Here is a 21,221-nt window from a genome sequence, read left to right on the forward strand (position 1 = left end):
GTCTCTTCTTGTTCTAACAATCAGTAAATTTATTACTAATAATGATGTTCTGAACCAAGGTGGAAGTAACAATTCTCTATTTCTGCTAGACTTAAATTCTCAGGCAACTGATTTGGTGGGAAAATGGAAATGGCTCTTCTGTGAGTGCAATATGAGTTTCCGTCTATGAGTGTATGTGATTGGTGCTTTATTGGGACTTGAATTCCAGTTATGCCAAGTAAGGAGAGCAGAGGCTATAAAATCTAGTCAACTTGGGTTTCCTTCCCAGAGACTACAACTCCCGATAGGCAACGGGTCTTCGAACCTTCAACGTGCCACCAAGCCCCGCCTCCCAGGCTTCATGGAAGGGGTTCTCCAATGGCAGGGCTTCCATCACGGAGCCGGCGGATTAGGCTGTGAGTTTCACACTGGGAGAAGACAATTCTGGGATAAATCGGGGTCGCTTCGGGCTAGGTTACGGACATAGCCGCTCCGGCTCACGGAAGGGGCTGTGGCCTTCGAGGAAGAGGAATAAGCGCCGGGGGCGACTGGAAAATGCCTGTCCATTCCCGTGGGGACAAGAAAGAGACGAATCATCACGATGAAATGGAGGTGGATTACGCCGAGAACGAGGGAAGCACCTCGGAGGACGAGGACACCGAGAGCTCGTCGGTCTCCGAGGATGGGGACAGCTCAGGTAGGTGGTCAGGTCGCCTGTCGCTGGGCCGGGCCTCTCCGCCCAAGCCTCGGGTCGGGGCTCCGCTCGCCCCGGAAAGTGGGGGAAGAGAGAAGGGAAGGGGCGGAGACTCCATCCCAGGCCTGTGCCCGGGATCCCGCGCTTCGTGTCCCAGCGTCCCTCCGCCCTCTGTGGAGTCGAGAAGGGGAGGAGGCGGCGGCGGAAGCAGAAGCTGCAGCTTCCCTCCGCCTACCCCCGGTCTCGGGTCCCCACAGTTCCCGGGCCTGGAGCTGTCTTGGGGACGGGGCGGAGGCTAGCGGCCTTCCCGCTGTGAGGGACGCCTTTACATTCTCAGCTGCCTCTGGCCCCAGGCCAGAAGATCGCTCCTCCCCACCAGGGCCTCGTTGTGTTTGCCCGCCCCTGCCTGCGGTTCTTCTGGCCGGGCCATCCCTCCTTGGGTGGTTGTTCCCCACCCCCATCCCCTCAGGGTTGGGAACACACTTTCCTTAGTCCTGGCCTTTCTTTCTCACCTCTACCTCCAAATCAACTTGCCCACCGGCTAACGTTTATTGAGTTATTCCTTAGAAATGCTACCTATATATATATATGTGTATATATATATATGTGTGTATATATATATATATAATATATATATATATTATATATATATATATACACATATATATACACACCCATATACTTTTAATGCCATAAAAGACAAATTTTCCTACACCGTGTAACCTTTCCTCCCTATAGCCACATTAAGGGCACTTGATCTCAAAGAGGCCATTTACATTTGTATATTGGCTGATAGGGGAATTCTAAAACTAAGTCTTTGCTAACTCTTTTTCTACCTTTGGTAATTTCATCAAGTATTAGCAATATAAATCAGGTTTGAAACTTGATGCAGAAAATTAAGGCTCTAATTAGGCATCTCCCTACAGTGATAGAGGACCAGATTCACTTATTATTTTTTTCTTGGATAGGAGCAGAAGATGAAAGAGACACAGATGAGATAATATTTATTAAAAAGCACTTAGAACAGTGCCTGTATATCTATAATCTATCTGCTTATTCCTTTCCTATACACACACGTCTGTAATATCTATTCTTCTGTTCTCCCTTTCAGAAAAACATTAATTCCTTTTAATAAATGAACAAATATTTATTGAAAGGTGACTGTAAGTCGTTGAAAGCATCAGAGATGCAATTGTACAATATTGTCTAATTAGTTAAACAGTAATAATCAACAGACTTTTTTGCTTTTTTGGGTTTTTTTTGCGGGGCAGTGAGGGTTAAGTGACTTGCCCAGGGTCACACAGCTAGTAAGTATCAAGTGTCTGAGGCCAGATTTGAACTCAGGTCCTCCTGAATTCAGGGCCAGTGCTTTATTCACTGTGCCACCTAGCCCTCAACAGGCATTTATTAAGGTTTTTATTAAGGCATTTTGTGCCAGGGTGTTAAGGATACAGTTGAAAAAATGAAACAGCTCCAGTCTTCAAGTAGTTTAACAAACAAGATGAATTTGGAGGAAGTCACTAGAGGGAGAGAGATCGAGATCACGAAAGTTTTGATGTAGAAAGAAGATAATGCTTGGTAATAATTGTTGACATTTATATAGTGCTTTAAGGTTTACAAAGGACTTTAAATATGTTATTTCATTTGATCCTTATAGTGACCTTGTTAATAGATGCTTTTATTACAGATGAGGAAACTGAAGCTGAGTTAACTTGCCCTGGATCACATGTGTCTCAGGCAGGATTCAAACTCAGGCTTTGTTGATTCCATGTCCAACATTATCCATTATGCTGCCCATTGATTAGTCTAAATCCCTCACTTTACAGATTAAAAAACTTTGTCTCAGGCTGATTTGCCCAGTGGCCATTAGGGAGTAAAATAGGGCAGAAATTTGAACCCAAATTTTCTGCCTACAAATCCCATGCCCTTTCTGTTGTACCATGCTACCCTTCTGGCTGAGCCTGGAAGGCAAATAGGGTTTTTTGAGAGGTGGAAGTGAGGAAGAACATGGTGAATAGCCAAGGCAAAAGTACAGAAAGAAGAGACCATAGTGTACTTGAAGTTGTTAAAGGTAAGTTGGGGACCAGGTTGTAAAGGGTCTTTAAAGGCCAAGAAGTAATAAATAGGAGCCACCGAAGTATTGACTAAGGGAGAGATATGGTCAGACCTGTTTTAAGATCACTTTGGCAGCAGAATGGAGCATGAATCGTGTGGGAAAAGGATTGAGGCAGGGAGACAAATTAGGAGATCATTGAAATAATCTCAATGTGAGGTGTTGAGGGCCTGAACCAAGGTGATGGCTTTGTGATGAGAGAGAAGGAGCCAGAGGTGAGAGATATGGAAGGTAGAAATAGCATGATTTGGCAACTAATTGGATATGTGGTGTGAGAGAAAGTGAAAGATTTTAAGAACCTCTGATGTTATCCACTTGAATGACTGGAAGAAATAGGGAAGTTTGGAGGAAGGAGGGTGTTTTGGAGGAAAGATAATGAGTTCTGTTTTGCACATGTTGAGATATAATCCATTTGAAAATGTCCAATAAGCAATTAGTTATGCAGGACTTGAAGCACAGGGGAGCTACAACTGGATGTATAGATATATAGATATCTCAATTAAATGGATGAGGTCCCTAAATTATTTTGTAGAAAGAACAGAAGAGTCCAGGATGGAGTCTGCAACTACAACTCACAGTTGGGGGCAATGATTAGCCAACATAGTAGAATGAGAAGGAGTAGTAGATAAAATATGTAAGAGAAGAACTAGGAGAGAATATTGTTTCAAAATACCAGTGTGGGGACATGGGAAAGAGTATCCAGGAGGAAACAGCAGTCAAGCAATATAATTTGTGGCAAAGAGGTTCAAGAAGAATGAGTGAAAAAAAGACCATTAGATTTGGCAATTTAGATACCATTGGTAGCTTTGTATAGAACAATTTCAGTTGAGTTATGAGGTTGGAAGCCAAATTGAGAATTGAGTGAGAGGAGAGGAGTTGGAGGCAATGAAGAGTTTTTTTGTGTTTGTCAGAAAAAGGAATGGTGGGTATCTTGATGGAGTTAAGATTTTTTTAAGGATGAAGGAGTCTGGGACAAATTTAGAAAGAGCCAGTATGTAAAGAGAAGTTGAAGATTAGAGAGAGAAGGGAGATAGTTGAGTTTGTACTTTGCTGGAGAAGAAGAGAAGAAATCAGAATCATAGAATATGAATGTTGAAAGGAACCTCAGCAATGTTATATACCGATGCTCATCCATCCTCTGCTTGAAGACCTCCAAGGAGGGGGATTCAGCACTTCTTGAAGCAACTTAGTTCACTTTTGGATAGCTCTCATTGTTGGGAAGTTATTCCTAACATCAAACCTAAATTGGCTTCTTTGTAATTTCTAAACGTTTTTTGTCCTCTGGGGCCGAATAGAACAAGTACAGTTTTCCACAAGAGCCCTTCAGATATTTGAACTTATCTATCAAGTTACCCTCCAAATTTTGGCTTAAACATTTATAGTTCCTTTAAGAGGTTCCTATGTATCAGGGACTTGAGGCCTTTTTACCATAGTTTGCCCTTTTCTGGTGTAAGGGGCTAAAATTCTAGCTAGTCTGTTTAAAATATCTAATGAGTAGTCGCCAATAAATTATAAGCTTTAGCAAGAGTTAGACTTTTAAGCATTTATTAAGGAGAATAAGAACTTGGTGAAGAGAGAGAGAAAGAGGCCTAGATTCAGCTGTCTATCTCAGGGGGCTACAGTTCTGCTTCCTCTCCATGAGAGTCCTGGCGAAAGAGAGCAAGAGAGCCAGAGAGCCAGCCTCGCCCCTTCTTCTTCCCACAAACAAACGAAGTGACACCAAAGAAAAGCTGCATGACTTGCCCCGAGACGCCTTCTCCTCATGGCGGAGCTTTCCTACAGTAAATTCAGCAGGTGGCATCATTTCAATCATTACAGACACATTTATCAGTTTGAAAAACCTACCTATCGTTGGAAGTAAAATATTATCTCTGTGCTGTTTCCTATTAAAAGAGTTTATTTTGCATTGTGGGGATTTAAAAAAATCAACTAGAATGCACATTTAATGTTCAGAAAGAGCAACTGTTTATGTTGGCTCTCCCTTAACTAGAAGGTAAGATCAAGAACTGTTTTGATTTTTAATTTTTATATTCCTCATGCTTGACATATGGTATTATTTAATAAATGCCATTTCATGTATTTGTTCATTTTTTTACGCTAAAGCTTTAATTAGAAGACCTGGACCCTAATTCTCTATAAATCTCATTGTCTCCATTTCTGACAATTTGCAGATTATTATTTCTCAAATATCACTTTGTACATAACCCTTGGTTTTTATTGTTAGGTTATTTTTCAATTCTTTCCAACTCTTGGCACAGACACTGGAGTAGTTTGTCATTTCCTTCTCCAGCCCATTTTACAGATGAGGAAATGGAGGCAAACAGGGTTAAGTGACTTGTCCAGGGTCATATAGCTAGTAAGTGTCTGAGGTCAGATTTGAACCCAGGAAGATGAGTCTTACTAACTCCAGGTCTAATACATTATCCACCATTGCACCTAGCTGCCCTTGGTAACTTTTAGTAATTCCTAATACCTCATGTTAAATCTAAATACTTTGGTTTGGTATATGAGGCCCTCTATATTTTGGGTCTTACTTTTTTCAACATTATCTTTTACTCCTCCAGCGAAACTTACTTATTCCTTGAACTTCTCTTTTGCTTTTTAGCCTCTGCTCCTTTACTCACACTGATTTCCCTACTTAATTATGGAATCTTGGAGTTTGAAGATATATATTCTTATCCATAGCTCCTGATAGGAAGTCATAATACATATATATACATATATATACATATATATACATATATACATATATATACACATATATATATACATATATACACATATATACACATATATACACATATATACATATATATACATATATATACATATATATAAACACCAAGCTGGTTTATTCTACTTTTGCATAACTATTTAACTTATTAAGTTAAGTAGTTATTAAGTTAAATAGTTATATAGCTTATTAAGTTCTTTCTCTCTACCTTATTCTATCCTCTGGAATAAAGCAAAATAAATCCTTTTATGCATGGCAGCTCTTCAGATATTTAAATTTAACAATTATATCTTCCTTCTTGCCTTTTCCTTTGAAGACTAAAACCCATCTTTAGCTAACTTTTGTATGGCATAGTTTTGAATCTTCTTACCATTCTGTTTACTTTCCTTTGGACAAGCTTTAGCTTGTCTATGGCTTTCCTTAAATATGGCACCCAGATTGGGATAAGATACTCAAAGGTGAGTGCCTTTTTTCTCCAAGTCTTACCCTTCTTTCAAAACCTACCGTAAGTCAGTTCTTTTTGAAAATTTTTTTTTCTAAATTTTTATTATACATGTTTATTTTTTAAATAATATTTAATTTTCCCTCCAATTACATGTAAAAACAAATTTTAAGATTCTTTTTCTTTAAGTTTTGAGATCCAAATTCTGTTTCCCTCTCTTGCCCTCACCCTTCCCTGAGACAGTAAGCAACGTGATACAGGTTTTACATGTGCAATCTTGTAAAATATTTCCATGTTAGTCATTTTGTGCAAGAAAACTCAAAGAGAAAGAAAGAAAATGAAAAATAGTATGCTTTGCTCTGTATTCTGACAACATTAGTGCTTTCTCTGGACATGGATGGCATTTTTCATCATGAGTCCTTTGGGATAGTCTTGGATCATTGTTTAAATCACACTTCTTTCCCAAATCTTTCCCAAATCAATCTACTCTTTGGTGATTTTCCATTTCTACAAACTTTTTTGCATTTTTTATCTATACCACCCATATGATGGTAATAATATATAACCTTGTATTTTAATTTCTCTTTTTGGAACTGGATTTCAAGCAAGCCCCTGAAAAGCTGGAACCATTTTTTATACTTTCAGTACTCAAGGTCCTCGTGAATCAGACATCAAGTGTTTGCTGATGATGATCATAGCCTCAGAAGAATTTCTTACTAGTTATAATCCTATATGAATCAATATTGTATTGAGTAAAATTATATGTGGTCTCCTTATTTCTGTCCCAAGTTTAGGGAACGTAGCTGGGGTTTATCATATATTTGTTACTTAGAAATTAAAGGATACTGCACCAGATTTGGGGCATTGAGCATTTATTAAAGTATATTAAATATTAGTAAAGAGAGCACACATGGCTCTGAAAGATAGGAAAGCCTCGCTAGGATACAGGGGAGGAGAGATAGTGGGGAACCATAGTGGGCTGCATCTGCTCTGCTCTCACCAAGTTCCAGGGCCAAGAGAGCGATCAGCCAGCATAAAGCTCCCTGAGGGAAGGATGAGAGGCAGCCCTTACACACTGCTTAAAGTTAATTGGCTAGCATCATTCAAATCTATTGGTTCACTGGATTTAAGGGTGGTTTGGTGCAGGTTGTGCTGATGTCAGAGCCTAGAGAACAGATTCTTTGTCGGGAACAAGGCTTTCAGGTGGGTGTGGTTTTGAGTGAGGTAACTTCCTGACTCTGGAAAAGTCAGGCCAGGCTCTCTCAGCGGGGGGCCTCTGGGAGTCCCCCAAACCCCTATTATTAATAATCTTCTCACAGTATAAAGGTCATATAAATATTATACTTGAGTCCTAATATTCATTAACACATATGAGAAACAACTCTTAACTTTGAATCAGGTTTACTTCTCATACCTATGTGAATAAAAATAAATGTTCTGGTGCCATTATTCTGGTGCTCTTTCTCATTTAAATGAGATAGTAATTTTATGAAAAAATTTGAAACTTTAATTTTATTTTAATAGGAGTTAAAATAATTTGTAAATTTGTTTTGGAATTCTTCTCCCTTCCTAATGTAATTGTACTGCATGAATCCTTTTCTGATTCTCCTTATAGTTAGTATATTTTCTATGTTAATTATTTCCAATTTATCCTTAATAAATCTTGTTTGTACATAGTTGTTTTTGTGTTATGTCCCTGACTATGATCTCATTGAGATTAAGAGCTGTGGTTCCTTCCTGTGTATCTTCAGTGCCTGGCATAGTAACTAAATGTAAAATAAATGTAACAAATATAAAAATAAATAAAGTTTATTAAATGCTTGTTGACTTGACTTTTCTGACATTTCAACCAAGAGTGAATAAATTATGAGGACATATTTATTAAGTGTTTACTATTTATAGTGGTATATAGTTAACTGCTGGGGGTGCACATAGAACACAGTCCCTGTTCTCAAGGAGCTTTGATTTCAGTAGGAGTATTGAGCTGAAAGGCAGATGGCAAGGCCTGATGATCCACAAGGTGGAGTAACAGGGCAGATGGTAAGGCCTGGTGCTTCGGCAGGCATTGCCTGTTCGGAAGGTGGATTGGTCAGACAGATGGCATGTTAACTAATTTGATTAGAGTAGAGGGGGAGATAAAGATTACATATAATCAAATCTCTAGGGTAATTTTGATAACATCATATTTGTTTTTGACATTGAACCATTTGACAGGACCAAACAAGAACTTTGGTGGTGAGAACTTTATTTTCTAAATCTTTAGTATTTGTGGCTGTTGAGGAGGTCAGCTGTTGGGGTCTAGTCTTCATTGGGATTTTTCTCTTGGACAGCAATGGCAAAGTGAGGTTGTTGGCCTAATGGTAGTGGGGTGGGTGGGTAGAGTCCCTGCTGCTGTTCATGGGGCTTTTAGACACTGGGTCCTGTCAGCTGCCTCTTGTTTCTCCTTGTAGTTGTTATTCATTGCTTTGCCTCAGGTGGCTTGCCTGCCCCACAATGGCAGTTGGTTGGTGGTGGTAATAGCAGTGCTAAGGCCTCTTTGGTTGTTGTTAGTTGTTAGGAAGTCTAAGCATTAAGTCTTATATACTTTACTAACAACATTTAGAGCCTTTAATTAAACAGACCTTTACTGAATACATCTAATGTAAGGACTATCCTAGGGTTAGTGAAATGTAATGAAAACAGCATTAATTCATTTATGTAACACTTCTTAAAGTTTGGCAGGCACTTTCCTTATGCCAACCCTGAAATAGATAGTAAAAGTATTTCTGTCTGATGAGGAAATAAGGAGCTTGTTTTGTTGTTGCAAAGTTGTCAGGCATATATTCTGACAGCTACTAAAAATAATAGATGACAGTGAGGAGGGGAGAACATAGAAAAATGATGTAGATAGAAACTTGAAAAATGACAGCTTGAAATTACTCTATTCTCTTGTTATTACTCTATTATATAGCACAGTAATGGGATATTCAGATAAAATTTTCTGTTGTTCAAAACCCTTCATAACCTGTTTCTTACCATTCCATTCTTTTTACACCCTCCCCTCCTCTCCCTTCCTTCTTGTTAAGGAATATTAAGGGGTTCCCTGAACTTGTCTTTTTGAATTGTCATATTTTCCAGAAACACTGGACCCCTCCAACCCTGAATGTGTCAAGGAAGAAGCATCCCCCTGAAGTATCATGATGTGTTGTTTGTATCCCAAACTGGACTCCCTCTGTGTCCTTGGAAGTCAAGACAGGCACCATTCAGTCTGTACTAGGTTGAGAAACTGCTTATGTAGCAGGGACCTTTGTAGATAAGCAGACTGTCATATCTTCATAGTCGTGTGGCTTTTGCCATTGCCTTGCTTCCCCCCCCTTTGAGAGGGGTTTTGTCCTTTTCCCAACTTTACTTCACCTTTTCCTTCCCATGTTACATCCCTTCAGGTGGAGATTTCTGGTACCTCCTCTTTGTTCTTCTGTTATAAAAATGAAACTTCTGTATGGATTGTGAACTCTTTGGGTTCCCCATGCATGTTGATTTCTCTTGTAATAAACCTACTTTGCATGTAAATTTTGTGAAGTTGTGATTGCCTGTTGACACTCTTCAGTCCAGTGACACTGGCACCCCCCCCCAACACTCCATTTCCAGAATCTAGATATTTTCACTAGATGTCCCCCATGTGTATTGGAATCCTCTTCTTCCTCATTGCCACATCTTGGCTTTCTTAGCTTTCTTCAAGTCCCGGCTAAAATTCTGCCATTTACAGGAAGTCTTTCCCAACCCTAATTCTAGTGCCAACCTCTGTTTATTTCCAGTTTATCCTATATTTTGCTTGTTAGTACATAGTGTACATAGTTGTTTGCATGTTGTATCCCCATTAGACTGTGAAAGCAGGGACTGTCTTTTACTTTTGTATCCCCAACACTTAGTACTGTTCCTGGAACAAAGTAGGTGCTTTAAACTTTCATTGACTATCACTTGATACTATAGTAGGCACATGATAAATAGTATTTTTAGGAAAGTTTATACTGATAATTTTTTTATTTTTGAATCAAGATAGAGTTATATTCAGGACGCCCTTTCTTAGGAAGCTGGGAATTAGGTGATATATTTTTGAAAGATTCATACAAAATAGTTTAAATTTTAAAAGTTTGTTACTTAGGACACACACACACAGACACACACATACACACATGTCTTATGCCCTGATGTTAGTGGATAAATGCTATATTACAATAGTTTGAATTCTCATTTAAAAAAACAAAATAGATCTTGTTTAGAATCCTAGCTCTACCCCCCTAACAGGTGGTGTTCTCAGTAAATATTAACAAGGCAAACTAGTGAAAACACTTAGGGCCTTGGTTTTCTTCTCTGTAAAATTGAGATGATTGCTAAAGGCCTTTTAGTTCAATTCAGCAGTGCCAGCCATGTGTGAGGTGTCTGAGGCCGGATCTGAACTCAGGTCCTCCTGAATCCAGGGCCAGTGGTCTAGCCACTGCGCCACCTAGCTGCCCCCCTCCCCCATGCTTTTAAAAAAGAAGAATGCCTTGATTCCCCAAACCATTCTGAGAAGGAATTGTCGGAACTATCCTAGAGGAAAGACAGCCTACCAGTTGGTCCTGAGCCATTTGTCCAGGGTATATGGAGCCCTTTAAAGGAGGCAGAGACCTGAAAACCAAGGTGATTCTGCCTTGGGGGAGAAACAAGAAAGGACTAGAGAGGAATCTGCTGTAACTATGCCCCCAAACAGTCTGCTCTTAAAAGGTAGGGCTTCCTGCAGACTAGATACTGGAAACCACTGGACAAAAAAGAGCCCTTTCCCTTTGATTTGTCACAGACCTGGTTTCTGGGAGGTTGGACACCTGACTTGGGCAGTCAGTATAATTGACATAACTGTTGGTTGGGGACAAGTTGAGGACCACTTGGATTAGGTGACTATTTTAATTGATATAAGGACCCTAATTGGACAGGAATACCTGGCTTCATTTTCCTTAAGGGGAATCATATGGTCCTGTGCCCAGTGCAACATGGGACTACCAAACCATGTGTCCATATGGGCAATGGATGAACTTCTCAACCTTTACTGTTCTTGTACTGGTCTAACCTATTTAATATAATATGCTAATATCAATTGTAACATGCCCCATAAACAATTGTATGCAGTGGAAAGTACTCACAAAATTTCTCAATTGATGCTAACTTCAAAAGAGAGAAAGAACTTTTTAATTATTGTCCAGTCCTTTACTCTTCAGGATCCAAAACATGTGGCTAGCCCTATAGCTACTGCTCAGGAATCTATATAGATGAACCTCTTTTTTAGCTTTATCTCTTAGGGCTTTTTTCATATGCCAAACATGCATCCTGGACCTCTGCTCACTAAGAGGACTTGCCAGGACCTTCAGCCCCAGGAGGTCCCCTATTATCCGTTATTGGCTAAAGTCCAGTTGTGTATGCCTCTCTCTTAGTTGATAGAGCCATCAGTGAAAGTGAAAGGGTGTTCCTCAGGAGTTAGGTGGTTCTTTTGAAGGGTCGAGGGAGCTTTGGGTTTGCAGAGGAGGCAGAATTCTAGGGTGTGAATTAGAGAGCTTAACAGTCTCGTATTCTGGCTACCCTTTGGTGCCTGCTCATTATGCTTAGAGATCTCCAGAAGCATGGGCTTTGCATGGTCAGAAGGGCCTCAAGGGGAGAAACTGATGACAACTTCCTTTAGATCTTCCAGGGCCACTATAGCCTTTTCTGGACCCTACTTGAAAGGAGATTTGGGGTGATTTGTTAGATGGGTGCTATCAGGATACTCAGATGGAGAACCTGAAGAGGCCTTCCTTCTTAATTTGGGAAGTCAGAAGCTAATTCTGGACTGTGGCTGTTCTGGGTTTTCACCATCTACTGTATTCCACAAAACTTGGTTGAATGGACTGAACCCTGGATATTCCTAGGGTTGAATTCTTCCCCTTTGTCTCTCACATGGGCCACTTATGGATCTAGGGTTTCTGTCACAGTGGCCTTATCTGTACTGGTCAACAGTATGTCATCACTGTAATTATGTACACCATTGAGCTCGGGAAGAGAGCCTCTTTTCAGGTTGTTACCCTGGTTATTGTTACTGTGGTAGCATGAGGGAGGTCAATAACCATATATACCATATATACTGAGCCTGAGCTAGTTGGTTTATAACATCGATAAGATTAGCAGCAAATGTACTGAAGGGCCTGACAAGTTCATTTAGCTCCCTCTAGTCCAGTAGAAGCTGGCAGGTGCCATCTGACTTCCTTGTGGGTGCCATAAGCATGTTGTAAGGGAAGCTGGTATAACAAAGTATTCCAATTTCCATCATGTTTAGAATTAGAAGAAATATCTTTCTCCTGAGAAAATTTCTTTTTCCTGAGGGGGAAAAAAATCATTCTTCTGAGACCTCTTGTTTTGTGTTAACTGCCCAGGATGACTCAGAAACTCTAAACCCTACTCAAAGATTTAGATAAATAGATAGATAGACAGACACACAGACAGACAGGCAGGCAGACAAGTTGTAGAAATGGCCCACACAGATAATGAGTTCTAAGAACCCATACCCCATTCTTTCCTTGGTCTGCCCTCTTTGGCCTCACCTAAATAATTTAAATGGGACAGGGACTTTAGAGGATACCTTAGGCTTGAGAAGGATATTGAAGGATACCCACTGTCTTGAAGTTGAATTTCCCTGTTTAATTTTTTTTTTTGCGGGGCAGTGAGGGTTAAGTGACTTGCCCAGGGTCACACAGCTAGTGTCAAGTGTCTTAGGCTGGATTTGAACTCAGGTCCTCCTGAATCCAAGGCCAGTGCTTTATCCACTGCGCCACCTAGCTGCCCCCCCTCCCTGTTTAATTTTACTTGCATCCCCATAGGCTGAGTATCTGTTAACCCCCATTGGGGAGATCCCTTCACTTTCTGTCAGCAGGTTCATTGATTGCTCTTAGGCTTTCATGGTACAGTGTTTAATAGCTAAGAACTCTGTCTCTAGTTGGTGAATGCTCTGTTCTGCTCTTTTGGTCTTATTACACTGATATCTACTGCAGGATGGTCAACCAAGAAATTCTAGATTTGGCGCTCTCTTTACCCATATAGCCACAGTGATCACTGAGCTGATCACTGTGGTTGAGCCTGCTCACTGTTCTGTTGAGAGATCTCCTCATATACTATTAGAAGGGCCTTGTATTTAGTTAGCTATCCTTCAGTCACCTTGCTCTAAATATTTGAAATGCCCTTCCTCCAACTCAGTTAATATTATGTGCTTTGCAGCAAGGGTATGCTGGAGCCAGCTCTTACCACCTCCTGAATTTTAAGTGTGAATATTTTACACTTTGGAAATTGCCAAAGCTACAGATCAAGGTTTGATTTTGTTGTTGTTGATTGCCTAGGCTTAAAGTGATGGAGAAAATGTTAATAAAGAAGATTAAACTTAAAAGTCTGTTGTATATACATTTACCAACATACCCGTTTTTCAAGGCCATCTGAACTCATCCCAATTACCAGCTATATTAAATGTTAGAGCAGAGCTTGATGCAGGTACTCCGTAACTTCTGTTTTGATGTTTGGGACTAAATGAGGCACTCTTAAATGTATGAAGTTAACAAAAGGAAGTTTACTTATCCCTAAAATAGCAACGATATATATATGGTAAGGATCCAGTAGTATTTCTTTTCTTTCTTTTTTTTGTGAGGCCCAGGGCCACACAGCTAGTAAGTGTCAAGTGTCTGATGCCGGATTTGAACTCAGGTCCTCCTGAATCCAGGGCCAGTACTTTATCCACTGCACCACCTAGCTGCCCAGTAGTATTTCTATAGAAGCAACTCTTGACATGGAAATATGCCTGTTTAGTAGGGCAAGGTATGATGAATACTAAGTTTAAAGAACTCTTTCCCCCAATCCCTCTCCATTGGGCTGGGACATTTTATGCTCCAGGTGACTAGGAAGCTTTGTCAGTACAGCCAAAGATCATCAGGAAGCTTTGTCTAGGGAGCTTGGGCCTTAGTCTACCCCAGGCCAATTAAGTCCTGGCTTTGTTGCTTTTATCTTTTTTTTAAATCATAAGAGTATTTTATTATTTTCCAGTTACATGTAAAGATAGTTTTCAACATTTGTTTTCATAAGATTTTTAGTTCCAAATTTTTCTCCCTCCCACCCTTCCCTTCCCCCTCCCTAAGACAGAGCAATCCGATATAGGTTATGTATGTACAATTACATTAAACATATTTCTGCATTAGTCATGTTGTGAAAAGAATCAGAACAAAAAAACCTTAAAAAAGAAAAAAACAAAAACAAAAGTAGAAACAGTATGGTTCAATCTGCATTCGGAATCCACAGTTCTTTTTTCTGGATGTGGAGAACGTTTTCCATCATGAGTTCTTTGGAATTGTCTTGGATCATTGCATTGCTGAGAAGATGTTGCTTTTTTCTAACCCATGTTAGGGGAGGGGATTAAGGGGGACACTTTGGTAGATATTGGTGTTATCAAATAGATAGATAACCGAAGGTGAGTAGTGTCTTGGAAGTCAAAGAAGGAGAGAGTATCTTGGAGAAAAAGGGGGTGTTTAGCAGTTTTTTAAAAAAGGACAAAAATTTTCTGTGAGTCAAGGAGGCAGAGGAAAGATTAAGAAAAGGTAATCCTATTTAGTGATTAGAAGAGTATTGGTTGGATAGAGCACCGGCCCTGGATTCAGGAGTACCTGAGTTCAAATCCGGCCTCAGGCACATAACACTTACTAGATGTGTGACACTGAGCAAGTTACTTAACCCCAATTGCCTCACTAAAAAAAAATAAAAAAATAAAAAAAATTAAAAAAAGAAGAGTATTGGTAACCTTGGAGAGAGCAGGTTCAGCTAAGTTATTGTTCGATTGCTAGGATTTGAAAGTGTGTGAGAGCAAAGGCAGTATACACCTATTTTATCTAGTAGTTTGACTCTAAATGGGAAGTGAATAGTTTGAAAGGATGCCAAAGTGAAGTTGATTCCACCATTGTGGTGGAATCTCTCTCTACTAATATATATATCAAAACCTTTCTCTGCCTGAGTATGTGATCTTTAGTAATAATTTTATCCAAAAAAATTTATCAAATGGTGATGAAACTTTTATTAGTTGTCCAGGTTTGTCCTTGAATGATGCATGTATCTTTTACAATAATCTTCTGGTCAGTCTCCCTGCTGCTCCAGTTCATTCTCTACTAAGCTGCCAAAGTGATTTCCTAAAGCAAAGTTCTTGAGGATATTGCCTGACTTCCCCCTCCACCCAGAGTAAAGTCTACTGGCTCCATATTACTTCCAGGTTCAAATATAAAATCCTTTTGGCATTTAAAGCCCTTAATAGTCCGGCCTCTTCCTATTCTTCTAATCTTCTTACAGTTTACTCCTGTCCCTCCATGTATTCTATGATCCATCGGCTTTGCTATTTCTCACATATAACACTCCATCCCCCCCAAACTCTCACTGGCTCTTTCACATTGCTGGTATATTCTTCCTTGTCTCAACTGCCTGGATTCCTTTCAGACATGGCTCAAACCACACCTGAAGGAGACCTTTCCTAGTCCTATATACAATTTTTTCCAGAAAGCATTTGTTGTAAATATTGAGAGACCCAGGTCACATTAAAGATTTATGAAGTTTTATATTTAAATTTTACATATTTGAGATTAAAATTCACAGTAGTAATTATTTTAGATAGGACAATATTTGCTTACTTTAAGACTATATGTGAGGTCTCAGCATTTGATATCATGGACTGAAACCACCTGATTAATTTTATGATATTTCAACTATAATTAGTAATGTTCATGCTTTTATTAACAGAAATGGATGATGAAGACTGTGAAAGAAGAAGAATGGAGTGCTTAGATGAAATGTCAAATCTTGAAAAACAGTTTACAGACCTCAAAGATCAGTAAGTAGTGGATCTACAGAAGTTCATTTCTACTAATTCCATACATTAGCAAAAGTGCAATTAGGATTATAGGATCTTAGATTTAAAACTGAAAAGAGACCTTATAATTAGATTATATTTGAATAAATTTTATTTTTACATATTATAGGATAGACTTTCTGCTCTGAGAAGAGACTGCTACTATTATTTTTCTCCTGAAGACCTCATTATAACTAAACTGAGGATTTTCATTTAGGGATTGTAAAACAATAGGTCTTCCGGTCATGAACATTTGGATTTTATTGATTAAAATGTTTTCCTTGAATTACTGCTACCTTGTTACCCAACCATTAAAAAAACAAACAAAACTGGAAAGCTTGTATAAACAAATGTTGAGAACTATCTTTACATATAACTGGAAAAAAATAAAATACTTTTATCAGAAAAACAAACAAACAAACCAACCCAGAAAGACAGATTTGAAATAAAGTAATTACAATTCTAGTCTACTCTGTTCACCATTCCCTTTTTAACTTTTTGAAATTTTATCTTTTTTTTTTTTTTGGTGAGGCAATTGGGGTTAAGTGACTTGCCCAGGGTCACACAGCTAGTAAGTGTTAAATGTTTGAGGCTGGATTTGAACTCAGGTCCTTCGGAATCCAGGGCCAGTGCTCTATCCACTGCACCACTTAGCTGCTCCAAATTTTATCTTATCTTTTTGATTACTTTGTTTTTTTTACATTTAAATAAATTTTTTGGGCTGGGCAACGAGGGTTAAGTGACTTGCCCAGGGTCACACAGCTAGTAAGTGTGAAGTGTCTGATGCCATATTTGAACTCAGGTCCTCCTGAATCCAGTTCCACTGCGCCACCTAGCTGCCCCCACATTTAATTAATTTTTAAATATACGCTTTCCCTTTCTCTACCCAGGAATCATCCTTAGCGACAAAGATTTTTTTTTTTTTTGGTGAGGCAATTGGGGTTAAGTGACTTGCCCAGGGTCACACAGCTAGTAAGTGTTAAGTGTCTGAGGCCGGATTTGAACTCAGGTACTCCTGAATCCAGGGCCGGTGCTTTATCCACGACAAAGATTTTTTTAAAAGAAAGAAAGAAAAAAAAAATTCAGCAAAACTAACCAACACATCAAGTGACTCTGATAGTATAATACAACTATAACCCCTTCGTCTACAATAAATGTAGGGAAATGCAGTTTCTTAGCCTTCCTTGGTGGCCAGCCTTGGCCTTTATAGGGTTCAGTTCCCTTTATTGGTAGTGTTCTTCCTATTTACATTGTTGTAATTTTGTTTATATTGTTTTCATGGTTGTGTTTCACACTGCATCAGTTCATATATATATATTTTTGAATACCTCTAAATTTTTCTTATTCATAATTTCTTCTGGGACAGTAATATTCCATTATATTCATGTACCATGATTTGTTTAGCCATTCCCCAATGGGCATCCACTCTATTTCCAGTTCTTTGCCACTACGAAAAGTACTACTATGAGTATTTTGGTGACTTTGCTTTAACCTCCTGTACACAGAACTTTAAGTGTTCACCTGCCATTTCAAGGTTTGTGAATTCTGGAAGAAACCAAAGAGTACTGTTAAAGTTTTAAAGTTATTTTTAAATTGATGTATATGTGTTAAAATTGTGTTAAAATTATTGGGAAAAGCAATTGATGGTTTTAACAAAAATAGATATAGTAGTTGTTTCCTCTGAGACAGAGGAAAGCATTGGAAGCTGGTAAATCATTAGACAGAAAAGGCCTTCTAGATTTTTTAAAATTTGTAAACTTGCCAGAAAACAGCTTGTTACAAGGAATGGTTTTGCTGAGGATTTATAAGGTTGCTTATTTTATAGAAGTAATTTCTAATGATTGATCTTTACACCAGGATAAAGTTTAAACCTGAGAAGAAGGAAAGAAAAACCAAGCAACATATGTGTGTGTCCTGGTAAATCTTTTTTGCTCATTGCAATTTCATGAGAGTAGAGGTTTGCTATTTAAGATAAAATATTTTTGGGACTGTAGTTTATATTGTTTTTTTTTTCCCATTTTTGTTTTTGTTTTTTATTTTGGTGAGGCAATTGGGGTTAAGTGACTTGCCCAGGGTCACACAGCTAGTAAGTGTTAAGTATCTGAGGTCGGATTTGAACTCAGGTACTCCTGACTCCAGGGCTTTTTAATTTTAGCCAAAGATGGGGGAGAATTCCACAAATCAATGCCACAAGAGGGAATGTGTTGCTTACAGGTGGAAGTATCTGGGAAAAAGCCGAGAGTGCAATTTTGGACTCAATCCGAGGTAGGCTCCTTCTTGCTCATTGTGTTCCTACTGAATAGGAAATGTTTCCCCACCTGGATATCCCTGAATTTGGCTAGTACTGTATGACTGGTGGTCACTTGTAACTTTTACCTGAAATCAAACAGAGCTAAGGATGTTTTATCCGGGCCTTATAATCATGTCCCTGCTTTTTCTTTTATAGCAGATTTCTATAATCAGAGCAAGTAGTCAGTAGAAGAAATGAGCACAATGCAAGTGTGTAAGGTCTTACTGTTTTCAGTTTAAATGTGTGGTCACTTTTTATGTCAAACAACAAGGTATATTAATATTCAGGTTTGTCATCGGCCTGCTAATGCTTACATGGTATAATGATAAGGTTAAATTAACTGGGTATCTTTTTGGTTTAGAAGAAAGTGAAATTCTTCCCCATTGCAGATGAGAGGGAGGATGGTAACTAGGAAACATAGTTATGCATTTTAGGTTTTATCATAAATCTGCCCAGTCAGATCTCTGTTATGTACTGCCAAGGGCACCAAGCTACCAGCTCCATAGTACAACCCTAGCCCTGGTCCCTTTGCACCCTATTGTGCCCCAAATGTATTTCCCCTTCCTAAACCAAGGAGGAGATTATAAATCTTTAGTGTTAACTACCAACTGCTTAAACCCATATGTTATCTTGGGCTATTTGGATTATAGAGTAAAAATGCTACTGCCTCTTTTTATACTAAAGTCAGAAGAGGAACCTGGGATAACTTTCTTTGGTGGGTCTGGAAGACTGCTGCCCTCACTATTCCTTTTGTTGGGTAACTTGAACATGAAGCTATACTTACAGATTTAACTTTGGTAATGGAATAAGTTTCTAATTTTACTGCATTCGGGTTTCAAGAATTGGTAGAGTGCTTTAACTCTCTGGCAAATGTAGTCCTGGACTGAGGCAGAATCTGTATGGTTCAGAACACCTCCTGAAGGTTGAGCTGCCATATAGAGATTACCTGGATGGCTGAAACTGTTCACAACTGTTTGCTTAGTCCAGTTTTTCATGGAACTCTTAGATTTATTCTGTATTAGGGTCCCTGTTGCCTCTTGGTCTGTTTGTAAATCATTTGTATTTTGTGTTGTGGTTCTTGCATTTGTAACACTAGTTCCTACATCAATTTCTGTCTTTGATGTTCTTGCATTATGTTCTTAGCAATGGGTCAAAAGGTATGGGCATTTTGTTCACTTTTTTAGCATAGTTCCAAACTGCTTTCTAGAATGGTTGGATCAATACATATGTTATGGGGAAAATGGGGTATGGGGTTTGGGTATAGGTTCTTAGGAATTCCTCTTTAAAGAATTACACCCAGGGCAGCTAGGTGGCACAGTGGATAGAGCACTGGCCCTGGAGTCAGGAGGACCTGTGTTCAAAGCCAGCTTCAGACACTTAACACTTACTAGCTGTGTGACCTTGGGCAAGTCACTTAACCCCAATTGCCTCACCAAAAAAAAAAAAAGAATTACACCCTCTTGTACACAAAAGCAGTTAGAATAAGATGGTAGTTTATTTAGGGGCAAGGGAAGGGAATGGGGGAGGGAAGAGAAAGGAAGGGAAGGGAAGGAAAACCAAAAGAAATCCTTGGATTTCTCTTGGGGAGAAGGGCACAAAGCATGTGGCTCTGAGGTACCAATCTCCTGGAGCAGGAGACTGGCAGGTACTTTTATGGGATTGATGGGGGGAGGGGTGACCATTTGACTGTGGAAAGTTCCTTTAGTGAGGGAGGACCATCCCCCACTGGTGGTAGCTGGGGGAATTGGGTGAGGGGTGGCTACGTATCTCTCAAGCCATCTCTACAAAGGCAGCAGCCACACCCAAATTTATCTCCCCAGGGGTAAGGGAGACCAGAATGAAGGGTTGAGGTCCCAAAGCTAGCTCAGTCCAAACTGGTTCCACTTATCTCTTTAGGCTTGTCTGTCCTCTGGTTTAGTTTCTCAAGGACAAGATTCCTTGGTGTGCCCCAGAGAACTTCTGGGGTGCTCTGCGCCCTCAACATTTGGACTTTTCATGGGGAGAGAGGTATGGAACAAAGCACGTGGCTCTGAGGTACCAATCTCCTCGAGTAGGAGGCTGGTAGGTAATGGGGGTGACCATCTGCCTGTAGAAAGTTCCTTTAGTGAGGGAGGACCATCCCCCACTGGTGGTGGCTGGAGAAGTTGGGTGAGGGGTGGCATGTAAATCATGATGAGTAACTAACTGTCAAGGGAGCTTTGCTTAGCTAAATCAACTGTAGGTATTCTCAATGCCTATCTTTGTGGAATATCATTTTGGCAAGAAAAGTAAATTTTTTTGGTTAACACTTTAATGTTATCTTTCAGTATCTCATAAACTACCCAGATGCTAAACTAAGTCAGTCCTATCCTTGAATAATTATTGTAGTTTAACCGAATTAGAACATAATTAGCTCTCTGAAATGCAAGGTAGAAAAGTAGGTGAGCCCAGATTAGCCTTCTAGCTTTTGGTGGTATTTTTGTTGGTGCCTTTAGAAATGGTGATTTCTTCCTGGAAGGTACTCCCCCCTGGCAGATTAGAGAATAAACTGCCTATAGCCATTCAGCTAGAAGAGAACAATGTGAATATGCTGGATTTCCTTAGTAATTAAATGTACCTTGAAGATAATTTTTTTTTTTTTGGTTATGTGGCTATGAGGGTTAAGTGACTTGCTCAGGGTCACACAGCTAATAAGTATCAAGTGTCTGAGGCCATATTTGAACTCAGGTCCTCCTGAATCCATGGCCAGTGCTTTATCCACTGTGCCACCTAGCTGCCCCCTAAGAAGATAATTTCTATAAATTGTTTTTAGGTCGTCCAGCTTTGTAGGGCCTTCCATTCTGGTAATTTAAGGCTCCTCCAAGTACTACAAGAGGTAGAGGTTCCCTTCAGAATTTGACTGAGTTTACCTTCAAAGCAACCTGGAGGGATTGAGTTGGTGGTTGGTGAGTTGGTTCCTTACTAGAAAAGGGACAAATAAAAAACTAGTATTGTCCAGTTCTTGCTGAGAATGGATGCTTTTTTTAACTGATTATTCATCACCCAATGACCTTGGGAAAGGCCTCCAGAAAAAAAAAAACCCT

The 21,221-nt window shown here is 39.4% G+C and overlaps 1 protein-coding gene across 2 annotated transcripts in view; it reads left to right on the forward strand.

The window, feature by feature from the left end:
• The first annotated feature begins 323 nt into the window (after nt 1-323).
• BRMS1L (BRMS1 like transcriptional repressor) overlaps nt 324-21,221 on the forward strand; it is a 91,848-nt gene continuing 70,950 nt past the window's right edge. For both annotated transcript variants that reach the window (XM_043989085.1, XM_043989087.1), the window contains exons 1-2: nt 324-676; nt 15,761-15,851. In XM_043989085.1, the coding sequence (XP_043845020.1) occupies nt 535-676; nt 15,761-15,851 (233 nt within the window). In that variant the 5' untranslated portion in view covers nt 324-534. The remainder of the gene's footprint in view (nt 677-15,760; nt 15,852-21,221) is intronic.

The sequence above is a fragment of the Dromiciops gliroides genome, chromosome 2, assembly GCF_019393635.1.
Source record: "Dromiciops gliroides isolate mDroGli1 chromosome 2, mDroGli1.pri, whole genome shotgun sequence".
Lineage (NCBI taxonomy): Eukaryota > Metazoa > Chordata > Mammalia > Microbiotheria > Microbiotheriidae > Dromiciops > Dromiciops gliroides.